General features: G+C 39.9%; 1 protein-coding gene across 1 annotated transcript in view; it reads left to right on the top strand.

Moving 5' to 3' along the window:
- TTN (titin) overlaps positions 1-14,163 on the top strand; it is a 276,220-nt gene that overhangs the window by 192,089 nt on the left and 69,968 nt on the right. Inside the window, 23 exon segments of the mRNA XM_070359061.1 lie at positions 65-367; positions 698-1,060; positions 1,344-1,646; positions 1,777-2,076; positions 2,569-2,865; positions 2,969-3,253; positions 3,347-3,640; positions 4,711-5,010; positions 5,120-5,428; positions 5,517-5,707; positions 6,099-6,528; positions 8,092-8,400; positions 8,534-8,682; positions 8,769-8,801; positions 8,898-9,027; positions 9,117-9,416; positions 9,504-9,821; positions 10,874-11,170; positions 11,280-11,579; positions 11,665-11,979; positions 12,066-12,214; positions 13,415-13,565; positions 13,654-13,935. Of these exon segments, the coding sequence (XP_070215162.1) occupies positions 65-367; positions 698-1,060; positions 1,344-1,646; positions 1,777-2,076; positions 2,569-2,865; positions 2,969-3,253; positions 3,347-3,640; positions 4,711-5,010; positions 5,120-5,428; positions 5,517-5,707; positions 6,099-6,528; positions 8,092-8,400; positions 8,534-8,682; positions 8,769-8,801; positions 8,898-9,027; positions 9,117-9,416; positions 9,504-9,821; positions 10,874-11,170; positions 11,280-11,579; positions 11,665-11,979; positions 12,066-12,214; positions 13,415-13,565; positions 13,654-13,935 (6,108 nt within the window).

The raw sequence follows: 14,163 nt of genomic DNA, 5'->3' as shown, positions 1-14,163 counted from the left end.
TTGTTGTTTTTTTTTTAAGATGGGTTTCCCTATATTAACATAAGGTTTTATTCTTGTACTCCAGAACCCCCTGATCCACCTGTAGATGTTGAGGTACATAATCCTACAGCTGAGGCAATGACTATTACATGGAAGCCACCTTTGTATGACGGAGGAAGCAAGATAATGGGTTACATCATAGAGAAGATTGCTAAAGGTGAAGAGAGATGGAAGAGATGCAACGAACACCTGGTCCCAGTCCTGACCTATACAGCAAAAGGCCTTGAAGAGGGAAAGGAATACCAGTTCCGTGTGCGAGCAGAAAATGCTGCTGGTATCAGCGAACCCTCTCGGGCCACTCCTCCAACCAAAGCTGTGGATCCTATTGGTAAGTCGTGTTTAATGGGTGTGCCATCTTCCCATCATGAAAGAAATGAGAATAATGTTCCGTCAGACAGGGCTTCCCAGGTGGCTCAGATGGTAAAGTGTCTGCCTGCAATGCAGGAGACCCGGGTTCGGTCCCTAGATCAGGAAGATCCCCTGGAGAAGGAAATGGCAATCCACTCCAGTATTCTTGCCTGGAAAATTCCATGGACGGAGGAGCCTGGTAGGCTACAGACCACGGGGTCGCAAAGAGTCGGACACAACTGAGTGACTTCACTTCACTTCAGACATTTCCATCAGAACTGAAAACAATTATTGCTTTTAATCATTACAGATGCCCCGAAAGTCATTATGAAAACAAGCCTAGAAGTCAGAAGAGGTGATGAAATAGCACTTGATGCAATTATTTCTGGGTCACCTTACCCAACAATTACATGGCTAAAGGATGAAAGTATTATCACACCAGAGGAGATTAAGAAGCGGGTAGAACCCTTGGTTAGGAGAAGGAGGGGTGAAGTTCAAGAAGAACAACCGTTTGTCCTGCCTCTGACACAGCGTCTGAGTATCGACAATAGTAAAAAAGGAGAATCTCAGCTCCGTGTCCGAGATTCTGTCCGACCCGATCATGGCCTATTTATGATCAAAGCTGAAAATGACCATGGTATTGCAAAAGCTCCATGTACCGTCTGTGTGCTAGGTAAGTAGATAAAACTACACTTTCCAATGGAAGAAAGTTAATATAAGAGTTCGTGGGGGCAGTTAAAAGAAGTGGGAAATAGCTTCAGTCAGGTGTCCTCATTCCCTTTTTCTTCTGGCTTCGTCAAAGAAAACTGACGCTGTTATTCATTAGCTAATGTGATATGAAGACAGATGTAGGAAAAACAGAAGTTGACGTCACTGAAGCACATTCAACATTTACATTTTCCGTTGCGAGCAGTGCTACAAAAATTTTTAACCACTTCTCTCTTTTAAAATATCAGATATACCAGGACCACCAATCAACTTTGTATTTGAAGATATGAGAAAGACTTCAGTCCTCTGTAAATGGGAGCCACCCCTTGATGATGGTGGCAGTGAAATTTTAAACTACACTTTAGAAAAGAAAGACAAGACAAAACCTGACTCAGAATGGATGGTTGTCACCTCAACGCTTAGGCACTGCAAATATTCAGTGACAAAGCTGATTGAAGGAAAAGAGTACCTCTTCCGTGTGAGAGCTGAAAACAGGTTTGGGCCTGGACCACCGTGTGTTTCAAAGCCATTTATGGCTAAAGATCCATTTGGTAAGGTTCTTTAGCATCTAAACTTTGCCTTTTTATCATATGTTGCTATACATTATCCCAGCTTATAAACTTGAATTTTTATGTCATACTAGGGAATTAGTTCAAACTTGCCTTTTTTAATTTTAATCAGAACCACCGGATGCGCCTGACAAGCCCATTGTGGAAGACGTCACCAGTAACAGTATGCTAGTGACATGGAATGAACCAAAAGATAACGGAAGCCCCATCTTGGGTTACTGGCTTGAAAAACGTGAGGTGAACAGCACACACTGGTCTCGTGTGAACCGAAACCTTCTGAATTCTTTGAAGACCAAGGTAGACGGCCTACTAGAAGGACTCACCTATGTCTTTAGAGTATGTGCTGAAAATGCAGCTGGACCTGGAAAGTTCAGTCCCCCCTCAGACCCCAAGACAGCACAAGATCCAATCTGTAAGTAATTCCTTAAGAGGACAGAGGGTATAGTGTGGTCACTATAATTAACACTACTGTTTGCTGCTACTGTTAATTTCTAGTTTTCAAGTTTTGTATGCTTGAAAGTTGTTAAGAGAGTAGATCTTAAATGCTACCAAATAGTGGTATTTATGTGAGGGAATGGTGGTGTTAACTAACATTTCTGAGGTAATCATTCTGTAATATATACATATATCAACTCATCACGCTGTACACCTAAAACTTACATACGTTATATGTCAGTAATACCTCAGAGCTGGAAAACAGACTAAATACTAGCAGTAACTACAGATATATGTTGAGGTTGCAGTGTAAAATTATAAACATTTGTATATATACCTTAAAAGTTTCACAGAGCAATATTTACCCACATTGCATGTAACATATGTGGGGGGAAATGGGCTAGCATAAGCTACTGCGCATTTTCAAACCATCAGCGGGTTTTGATTTCTGTGTGTGCATTCATTCTAGCTCCACCTGGGCCACCCGTCCCCAGAGTCACTGACACAAGTTCCACAACGATTGAACTGGCTTGGGAGCCCCCAGCTTTCAACGGTGGTGGGGAAATTGTTGGCTACTATGTCTATAAGCAGCTGGTTGGCACAAATGAATGGTCCCGCTGCACAGAGAAGATGATCAAGCCCCGTGAGTACACGGTCAGAGAAATCCGAGAGGGTGCCGATTACAAACTTCGAGTGACTGCCGTCAACGTTGCAGGCGAAGGGCCGCCTGGAGAAACAGAACCTGTTACTGTGGCTGAACCACAAGGTACTTAACCAGGGACCTGAATAAGATGATGGATATTTTCCCAGGATGAGATTTTTCCTCCCCATCTTTCTGGAGCTAATGTAGGACTGTTCTCTTTCAACAGAGCCTCCAACTGTGGAACTAGATGTTTCTGTCAAGGGTGGAATACAGATTATGGCTGGGAAGACTCTCAGAATTCCAGCTGTGGTGACTGGGCGTCCAGTGCCAACCAAAGTGTGGACCATTGAAGAAGGCGAGCTGGATAAAGACCGTGTTGAAATAGAGAACGTTGGAACCAAGTCTGAGTTAATTATCAAGAATGCATTGAGAAAAGACCATGGCAGATATGTGATTACAGCTACCAATAGCTGTGGTTCCAAATTTGCAGCAGCCCGGGTAGAAGTTTTTGGTAAGAAATGTTAACGTGGATTTCCATAAGATTTTCCCTAAGCAATACTATCTTACTGCATTGATTTTCTGTTGTTACTGTTTTATTTTTCAGATGTCCCTGGCCCCGTTCTTGACTTGAAACCTGTTGTAACAAACAGAAAAATGTGTCTGCTTAACTGGTCTGATCCAGAAGATGATGGAGGAAGTGAAATCACAGGCTTCATTATTGAAAGAAAGGATGCTAAGATGCACACTTGGAGACAACCCATAGAGACTGAGAGATCTAAATGTGACATCACAGGTCTCCTTGAGGGACAAGAATATATGTTCCGTGTGATTGCCAAGAACAAGTTTGGCTGTGGCCCTCCTGTTGAAATAGGACCAATTCTTGCAGTTGACCCACTAGGTAAGAGAGAAAGTTTTGTGTTTATAAAGTGAGTATTGATTGCTTGTAGTTACGTCATTTATGTATGGAGTTTTATGGCTTCAAACTCCCAATAGTCTCCAGATTTATATTTGGAGTAATGAGAAAGGTAAAAACCAAATAACTACAAGCAACTGTAAGGATGCCATATTTACTGTAATTTCAATGTAATTTTGGGCATGGTTTTATGTGCTGAAAAACTTAAATCATTGGAGCCTAGCACAAATGAAAAAACCAAAGGAAATCCCCTTGGCTGGTATGAACAAATATGAAGCCCTAATACTGCACACAGCTGGTAATGCCTGCTAACGTCCCATTCTAGACAGCAAAGTCTTTGTGGTTCCACAAGAGACAGAGGAATTATTCCTCCTCCAACACCACCCAAAAAAAGAGACAAAATTACCTTCTCACTGTAACAGCCCATCTCAAAATGTCTGCTGCAGTTAAGTTGTGCCAGAAAAAACAGAACAGAGTTGGACTTAGACAGTAAAGCTCTGCTTCTGGTTGTAATAATAGTCAAGAATGGATTGGGTCTAGTTTCGCCATTCTGAGCTTATTCTTTCTATCTTATCCTTCAGTACACAAAACTACAGCAGCATCACTTAAATTCTCTTTCCAGCCCTAAACCAACACTTGAGGCAACATGGTTCAAAGTGTATTCAGTAGACATATCCATTTTCTGTTAATGAGACAGGAATACTTTGCTCTCAGCTAGTCATTCAAAGCAAAATTTCACAGACAGCCCTCCTAGGTCATTAAAATTAGCTTTCTCAGTGACAGAGGTAAAATATGTAAAATGCTAAATATAAAAAAGCATACATGCACCTCAATTTATTTTTAATCAATAATCTTGACTATAGAGTTTACTAAAAAAAAAAAATTCTGCCTATATGAATGCCTGTAATTTTGGTAATTGAGATATTTTGAGGATTTTAAAGACATGTAACATTATGCCAATAGAAACCTATTTTTCATGTAATTTGGAGTGAAATGTGACTTCATACATGAATATTTGTCTCATTCTTGTCATTTCAACCTACCTCTGGTTAAAGGTCCTCCAACATCTCCTGAGAGGCTCACATATACAGAAAGGACCAAGTCCACCATCACCCTCGACTGGAAAGAGCCCCGCAGTAACGGCGGCTGCCCCATCCAAGGCTACATCATTGAGAAACGGCGTCATGACAAACCTGACTTTGAACGAGTTAACAAGCACCTCTGCCCAACCACATCTTTTCTTGTTGAAGATCTCGATGAACACCAGATGTATGAGTTCCGTGTCAAGGCCGTCAATGAGATTGGTGAAAGTGAACCATCCCTGCCTCTTAATGTGGTCATACAAGATGACGAAGGTGTGGCATCTAAACATAATGGCCATTTGAATGCACTTTATCTCACAGGCTGTGTAAACATCTTTATGACTGTGCTGTTTTTTTCCCCCACGTTCCCTTCTCTTTGCAGTGCCTCCAACTATTAAGTTGCGCCTGTCTGTTCGCGGAGACACCATCAAAGTTAAGGCGGGAGAGCCTGTTAACATTCCCGCAGATGTGACAGGCCTTCCGATGCCTAAGATTGAGTGGTCCAAGAATGAAACTGTGATTGAGAAACCCACCGATGCACTTAAGATAACTAAGGAAGAAGTTTCCCGCAGTGAGGCAAAGACTGAGCTTAGCATTCCCAAAGCAACTCGGGAGGACAAAGGCACTTACACGGTGACTGCTTCTAATCGCCTTGGTTCAGTGTTCCGAAATGTCCATGTGGAAGTATATGGTAAGCGATACTCTTTCTTATAAAAGAATGAACTCCAGCATCTGTTTAAGAATTTCCTTCTCAATCTCCTCCATGGGTTCCTTTTCAGATCGTCCGTCCCCACCAAGAAATCTTGCTGTTACTGACATTAAAGCTGAATCTTGCTACCTAACATGGGATGCCCCTCTAGACAATGGTGGCAGTGAGATCACCCATTACATCATTGACAAGCGCGACGCAAGCAGGAAGAGAGCTGAATGGGAAGAAGTTACCAACAGTGCTGTAGAGAGGAGATACGGGGTAAACTGTTCTAAGTATTTTCTTATGCACATTAAAAGGACTTGAGTCTGAATAAACACCATTCTGGCATGACCTTGGAATTTAATGATTAAACTTAAAACACCACACAAAAATCCTTAGTTTTTAGCACCTTGCACATAAGGCCCCTTAGCAATTTGTTTCATATACAGATTCTCTTTTACTTGAGAGACAAATTATTAGGTTCAATAAATGTACACATTCTCATTTTAAAAGACTTTCTCCATATGTGAGTGTATGTACTCAGATAATTGCGTCTATAGATTTATTTCTTTTTACAGTCTTCCCCTACCAAATGACTTGAATATTAAATCAAGTGAAAATCAACATAAGTATGTGGTTTTTAAGAAATTATTATTCATTTGATTTCTAGATCTGGAAACTTATCCCCAATGGTCAGTATGAGTTCCGAGTTAGGGCAGTGAATAAATATGGAATCAGTGATGAATGCAAATCGGATAAAGTGGTCATTCAAGATCCTTACCGCACTCCTGGACCTCCGGGAAAACCAAAAGTTCTGGAGCGCACCAAAGGGTCGATGCTAGTGAGCTGGACTCCTCCTCTGGACAACGGCGGCTCTCCAATTACTGGTTACTGGCTGGAGAAGAGAGAAGAGGGAGGTGCCTACTGGTCACGTGTTAGCCGAGCACCAATAACCAAAGTGGGCTTGAAAGGCGTGGAATTTAATGTTCCCCGTTTGATTGAAGGTGTTAAATACCAGTTCAGAGCAATGGCAATAAACGCTGCAGGAGTTGGCCCTCCCAGTGAACCATCAGACCCAGAAGTTGCAGGAGATCCCATATGTAAGTATGCTTCCATCTCTGGAATATATCAAGGACAAAGCCACTAAATAGATAATTCTGCTCTTAAATTTCTTGTATTTATTCTATGCCAAGTTATTTTATTTATTAAAATTAAAAGTTTCGTACTTATGTAGACTGTCAAAAGTATATATGTATGTGTGTATATCCATATACACACACTGCTGCTGCTGCTGCTAAGTCACTTCAGTCGTGTCCGACTGTGCGACCCCATAGACGGCAGCCCACCAGGCTTCCCGTCCCTGGGATTCTCCAGGCAAGAACACTGGAGTGGGTTGCCATTTCCTTCCCCAATGCATGAAAGTGAAAAGTGAAAGTGAAGCCACTCAGTTGTGTCCGACTCTAGCGACCCCATGGACTGCAGCCTACCAGGCCCCTCCATCCATGGGATTTTCTAGGCAAAAGTACTGGAGTGGGGTGCCATTGCCTTCTCCGATACACACACTAAGCACACATATCTAATATGTATTAGATATATATACATATATATATATACACACATATATATACATGTGTATGCATACACGTAGAGAAACTCATATGGTTTTTAAACACTTAGATTAAACCTAGTATTGTATGAGGAATCACAATAATAAAGACCCTGGACTATATAGCTCCTCTTTGCTCCCATACTTAAACCTCCGCCTCTTTAATCAGCTACTGTGGAAATTATCTCCCTCACCAAACAGACCTTCCAGTAGGAGTTTAACAAAAACAAAAGGTTGTTAAATTTTCAATAATACATTGAAACAAAGATGTAAGATCTTCAAGCAGAGTCTGTGAAGTCTGTCAAATAAAAAGCAATTCTGAAAGATCTATAAGCATATCAGTTCAAAAATTAAAATACTGTGGCCTTAATGATTAATACCATGTGTTGTAATGTATAGATTTTCTGTGGAAAAAATTCAGTTATTTGTAAAAAAGACTTAAAATAATCTAAGTCCTATACGGAGCATATATAAAAAATGAATTATTCATTCTGCAAGCTAGTATTAAATATATGCTATGTGTAAAGAACTGTGTTAAGTGCTGGAAAGACCTATCATTAAAATTTCCATAATTGTAAAGCACTGTCAGAAATATAATGGATTGTTATGTGATTAGGGACAGGGTCAATATCTACAATACAAGGCATTAAAAATCAGTTTGTGTTCAAAAGTTTACAGCTAATGATGAAGTCATTTTTTAATTTTATGGTAGGTTATATTAAGTTTTTAGTATAGAATATTGCAGAATCTCTTCAAAGAGATCTCAAAAGTAAAATAGCTTTTCACCAATCATGTGTAAATAGAATAATAATCTATCAAGCGCTAGCCAGTAGTCTTTCTACTCCCGGTTAGTTGTTTGCTTTCTTTGTTTTAGCATTAATGCTAAATGAAAATAGACTTTCTTATATTTCTCTTCTCTAGAAGGTAATTTATTCCTTTGGCATTCCTATTTTAATATTTTAAAAATAAAATATGATCAGGCAAAGTAAAATATTCTTACAGTACATAAATCTAGCATCTCATCAGCTTCACATTTTGATTTTTTTTTTTTTTTTAGATCCACCTGGGGCACCTTCTCGCCCAGAAGTCAAAGATAAAACAAAGTCAAGCATCACGCTAGCATGGAAACCTCCAGCCAAAGATGGTGGCAGTCCAATCAAAGGATACATTGTAGAAATGCAAGAAGAAGGTACTACAGACTGGAAAAGCGTAAATGAACCAGACAAACTTCTACCCACCTGTGAATGTGTGGTGCCAAACTTGAAAGAGCTCAAAAAGTACAGATTCAGAGTGAAAGCTGTCAATGAAGCCGGTGAATCTGAACCAAGTGATACAACTGGAGAGATTCCTGCCACTGACATTCAAGGTACTAGTCCTTAATCCATTTTTGTATTCATCTTTTGATCTTATTATGAAATTGATTCATGTGCCGAAGATGTGTCAATTACTTTTTTGAAAAAGGTGAGCTAAATCCTGTTATATTATCCATGGTATTACAGAGGTACCAGAAGTTTTCATTGACATTGGAGCACAAGACTGTCTGATTTGTCAAGCTGGCACACAGATTAGGATTCCTGCCGTCATTAAGGGGCGCCCAACACCAAAATCATCTTGGGAATTTGATGGAAAGGCAAAGAAGGCAATGAAGGTAAGAAAATTATAATTCTCTGCATCTCCCACGGAATGACTCTAAGGAATACTTACACTATAACTGATTATCTTATTTTCTAATAGGATGGGGTTCATGATATACCTGAAGATGCACAGGTAAGAAAAAAGAAAATTGAAATGATCTCAGAATCTGATTGACTTCAATACTGCTATTATTTCATTCATTGTATGACTACTGCTTTCTTTGTACAGCTGGAGACTGCTGAAAATTCATCAGTAATTATTATTCCGGAATGTAAACGATCTCATTCAGGCAAATACAGCATCACAGCCAAGAATAAAGCAGGACAAAAGACTGCAAATTGCAGAGTTAAAGTCATGGGTAAGAAAGGCTTTAAAAGTTATTATAGAATAAGAACAAATTATTTTAAACAAGATAGCACTGTTTACATTGTGATTTGCATCCAACAGATGTACCAGGGCCACCCAAAGATCTGAAAGTCAGTGACATCACAAGGGGCAGTTGCAGACTTTCATGGAAGATGCCAGATGACGACGGAGGAGACAGGATCAAAGGCTATGTTATTGAGAAGAGGACTATTGACGGAAAAGCTTGGACTAAAGTCAATCCCAACTGTGTAAGCACCTCATTTGTCGTCCCGGACCTCATCGCCGGACAGGAATATTTCTTCCGCGTGCGGGCAGAAAACCGTTTTGGTGTTGGTGCTCCCGCGGAAACGATTCAGAGGACCACTGCCAGAGACCCAATATGTAAGTTTTTAAGTCAAAGATTAAATTAGCTTCCTAATTGAAACCTGAAATGTATTGTTGTAAACGATTCATACTTTATTTTTAAAGATCCTCCTGATCCCCCTATTAAACTGAAGATTGGCCTTGTAACAAAGAACACCGTACACCTGTCATGGAAACCCCCAAAGAATGACGGGGGCTCCCCTGTCACCCACTATATTGTTGAGTGCCTTGCATGGGATCCTACTGGGACAAAGAAAGAAGCATGGAGACAGTGCAATAAGCGTGACGTGGAAGAACTGGAATTTACCGTGGAAGACCTCATCGAGGGTGGGGAATACGAATTCAGAGTCAAAGCCGTCAATGCTGCAGGAGTCAGCAAACCTTCAGCCACTGTTGGCCCCGTGATCGTCAAAGACCAGACATGTACGTACCAACATGTGATTGGAGAAGGTCCTCTTTATGGATGCCTTCCTAGATACTCAAAAATCCAAAATAAAAAGATGTGTCTGTGCATTGGAAGCTCCCATGGGTTGAGTCTGGACACGGGCCTGTTACCTAAACACTGAACTCCCACAGAATTATCACATTTCCTTACAGGTTACCTTTCCTTTACTAAAAGGAGATACTGTGTGGAGTTTCCTTACTCTGATTTTTTTCCACAGCAGGCTGTTTTACTTACCAAAAGATAAAACAGCTCCTCTGCATGCTCCTCAAAAGGGGCAAAAAGTAACCAGTTATTTTGTTAGCAACTGCCAGGGCCCATTTATATTCATAGTCAAGTCTCTTTCTACTTGAGAAAAAGAAACTTGTTCACATATCATGATAACCATGAATACTCTGATAACAACATCAAAGGAAATGACATTGAGTGTCCTTGAGTAAAGATTACATGGGTTTTATTAAAACTATATTGATTCTTCTCTGAGAAAAAGATACATCCATTTTAAGAGATAAAATATCCACAGAAATATGCTAATAATTCTTCCTGTAATTATTGTTACCATCTCTACTGCTGTGTATGTGTTAGTTCTCTCTTCTAAACTTAGGAAAGTGGTAGTCACCAGCCACTTTGCATATTCTTATACTAAATTCATGAAAAAGGGAAAATTGCTCTGCCTCTACTAGCAGTTATATTTCTTAAAAGGAGAAGTCATCTCAGAACAAAATAGGTCCCTTCATTACTCTGAATAAATATTAGGGAATATCATAAAAGAACTCCCAAGCCTAAACTACTTACTACAGTTGCACTTCTTTCAGTATCTACAATCATAATGATGCCAGGTAAGAGACAGGCAATAGCTGATACATAGCTACATATAGATCAATAAAGGATGATGACCACCTATGCCTGTCCCCCAAACTGGTACAAATTAGCTGAAGACAGATCTGTTCTTTATGAATTCTATTCAATACGTCTGATCCTTTAGTGTTTTATGTTTCTAATGACAACATTTTTTTTTTTTTAAATAATCTAGGCCCACCTGCAATTGAGCTAAAAGAATTCATGGAGGTTGAAGAAGGAACTGATGTTAACATTGTGGCCAAAATTAAAGGTGTGCCATTTCCGACACTGACCTGGTTTAAAGCTCCTCCAAAGAAGCCTGATAACAAAGAACCCATTGTCTATGATACCCATGTCAACAAACTGGTGGTGGATGACACTTGCACCCTAGTGATCCCACAGTCTCGCAGGAGTGACACTGCCTTATACACCATCACAGCTGTGAATAACCTGGGAACAGCATCAAAGGAAATGAGACTGAATGTCCTTGGTAAAGATGACATGATTTTATTCAAACTACATGACTTTCTGTTCATAAACGTAATATTTGGTTTTAAGATCTTTCCCTTAAAAGCGTTTCTCTTTTAAAACCATTTTAGGTCGCCCTGGCCCTCCAGTGGGACCAATAAAGTTCGAATCTATTTCAGCAGATCAGATGACATTATCTTGGCTTCCACCTATAGACGATGGTGGGTCTAAGATTACAAACTATGTAATTGAGAAAAGAGAAGCTAACAGGAAGACATGGGTGCGTGTCTCCAGTGAGCCCAAAGAATGCACGTACACAATTCCCAAGTTGCTAGAAGGCCATGAGTATGTATTCCGAATCATGGCCCAGAATAAATACGGCATTGGGGAGCCTCTTGACAGCGAACCTGAAACAGCGAGAAACCTCTTCTGTAAGTATCACATAGTTCACATTCAAAGTCATTATTGCCTTTGTCTTTCATAATTTCTTATAAATCACTGTGATTTTTGTCACAGCTGTCCCAGGAGCACCAGATAAGCCAACAGTTAGCAGTGTGACTCGAAACTCCATGACTGTCAATTGGGAAGAGCCAGAATACGATGGAGGCTCTCCTGTGACCGGATATTGGCTAGAAATGAAAGACACCACTACAAAGAGATGGAAGAGAGTTAACCGAGATCCTATCAAAGCCATGACTTTGGGTGTTTCCTACAAAGTGACTGGTCTCATTGAAGGTTCTGATTATCAATTCCGGGTATATGCCATCAATGCTGCTGGTGTGGGGCCAGCAAGTCTGCCATCAGACCCAGCAACTGCTAGAGATCCAATTGGTAAGCCTTCAAACCATTCCTGTTTCTTTTTTCTTCCCAAAAGTACCATGGAAAAGTCAAGAATAATGTCTACTGGTTCTTTCCAGCACCTCCTGGCCCTCCATTTCCCAAAGTTACAGACTGGACTAAATCATCTGCGGATCTGGAGTGGTCTCCCCCACTAAAAGATGGTGGGTCCAGAGTAACAGGATATATCGTTGAATATAAAGAAGAAGGAAAAGAAGAATGGGAAAAGGTAGCTAAACTTGGCATGATGGGAATATACTGTAAATAAACTGAACATGTATAGTTATTCTCATTCTTACCTGTATTTTTTAAATTAAGAAATCAGAAAAATAGTTTAACTGATAATCCAGACATCTTATATCAAAAATTTAATCAAAATTTGTCCTTAAAACAATTATCCTTCAATTAAAAATAAATTTAATTATAAAAAACTTAAGTTTTATTATGATGAACCTTTTGGCTCTAAAGCTTAAAAAAGTAGAATAAGTACAGTACAGTTTTTTCAATCATTTGACAATATTGTAAAATATAATTGCTTCCATTCAGTATTTACCTATAATATCTGATCCATTAAACCTAAATTGACAATAATTTTCCCAAAGAGAGTGAAGACACTATTGTTACACTTTGGAAAGCTATTAAAAAACTACAGTAGTCCCCTTCTATCCCCAAGGGATACATTCTAAGACCCCCCCAGTGGATGGTTGAAACCAAGAATTATACTGAGCGCTCTCTATATACTATGGTTTTTCTTATACTAATGGGCAGGTTATTGTTTAGGGGCTGCTGTTTGCTCAGTCATGTCCGACTCTTTATGATCCTATGGACTGTAGCCCACCAGGCTTCTCTGTCCATGGGATTTCCCAGACAAGAATACTGGAGGGGGTTGCCTTTTCCTTTCCAGATCTTCCTGACTCAGGGATTAAACCTGCGTCTCCTGCATTGGCACATGGATTCTTTACCACTGAGCCACCAGGGAAGCCAGATGGTTCACTTCCCAAGCAGAGATGGAGCAGGATGACCCAAGATATCATTATATTGCTCAGAATGGAACTCAGTTTAAAACTGATGAATTGTTTATTTATGGAAACTATTTTCCATTTAGTATTTTCAGATTCCCAATGACTTCTGTGGTAAATAAAACCACAGATAAGAAAGCATTACTGTATTCCAGGGGCTTCCCAGGTAGCACAGTGGTAAAGAACCCACTTCCTAGGCAGGAGACATGAGACAACGGGTTAGATCCTTAGGTTGGGAAGATGCCCTGGACGAGGAAAGGCAACCCTCTCCAGTATTCTTGCCTGGAAAATCCCATGGACAGAGGAGCCTGGCAGGCTACAGTCCATAAGGTCACAAAAAGTCAGACATAACTGAGCACGCATGTCACACACTGTATTCTAATTATAAAATGGCTGTGACTTTTCCCTAGGCTAAAGATAAAGAAGTGAGAGGAACAAAACTTGTTGTGACAGGATTGAAAGAAGGAGCATTCTACAAATTTAGAGTTAGAGCAGTCAACATTGCCGGCATTGGAGAACCTGGAGAAGTCACAGATGCCATTGAAATGAAGGACAGACTTGGTAATTACTGATGTTTCTATTGTTTTATCAATGTTTGCATTTTGGATTGGAAATGAAAGCAACTTACTATTTTTAAATTGTTTTCCAGAATTACCTGACCTTCAGTTAGATGCCAGCGTCAGAGATAGAATTGTGGTCCATGCTGGAGGGGTGATTCGGATCATCGCCTATGTCTCTGGAAAGCCTCCTCCAACTGTTACCTGGAACATGAATGAAAGAGCTTTACCTCAAGAGGCCACCATTGAGACCACAGCCATTAGCTCATCCATGGTCATCAAGAATTGCCAGAGGAGCCACCAAGGCGTCTATTCTCTTCTTGCTAAAAATGCAGCAGGGGAAAGAAAGAAGACAATTATCGTTGATGTATTAGGTAAAAACTCAGTTTGTCCACACATCTTTTAAAAATAACATTTTATTTCATCTACAAGAAAGATGTACTATTAAGAAAACTATATTACAAATATTTTGGAAAATAAGAAAAATTACCCACAATCCCGTTAACCTCTATTATTAGCATTTTTTTAAATTCCCTCCTTACTGTTTATCTAATATATACTTTAACATGGCTGTACTCCTACTATGAAGTCCTGTATGTTGC

The sequence above is a fragment of the Bos mutus genome, chromosome 2, assembly GCF_027580195.1.
Source record: "Bos mutus isolate GX-2022 chromosome 2, NWIPB_WYAK_1.1, whole genome shotgun sequence".
Lineage (NCBI taxonomy): Eukaryota > Metazoa > Chordata > Mammalia > Artiodactyla > Bovidae > Bos > Bos mutus.
This window is presented reverse-complemented; position numbering and strand designations above follow the sequence as displayed.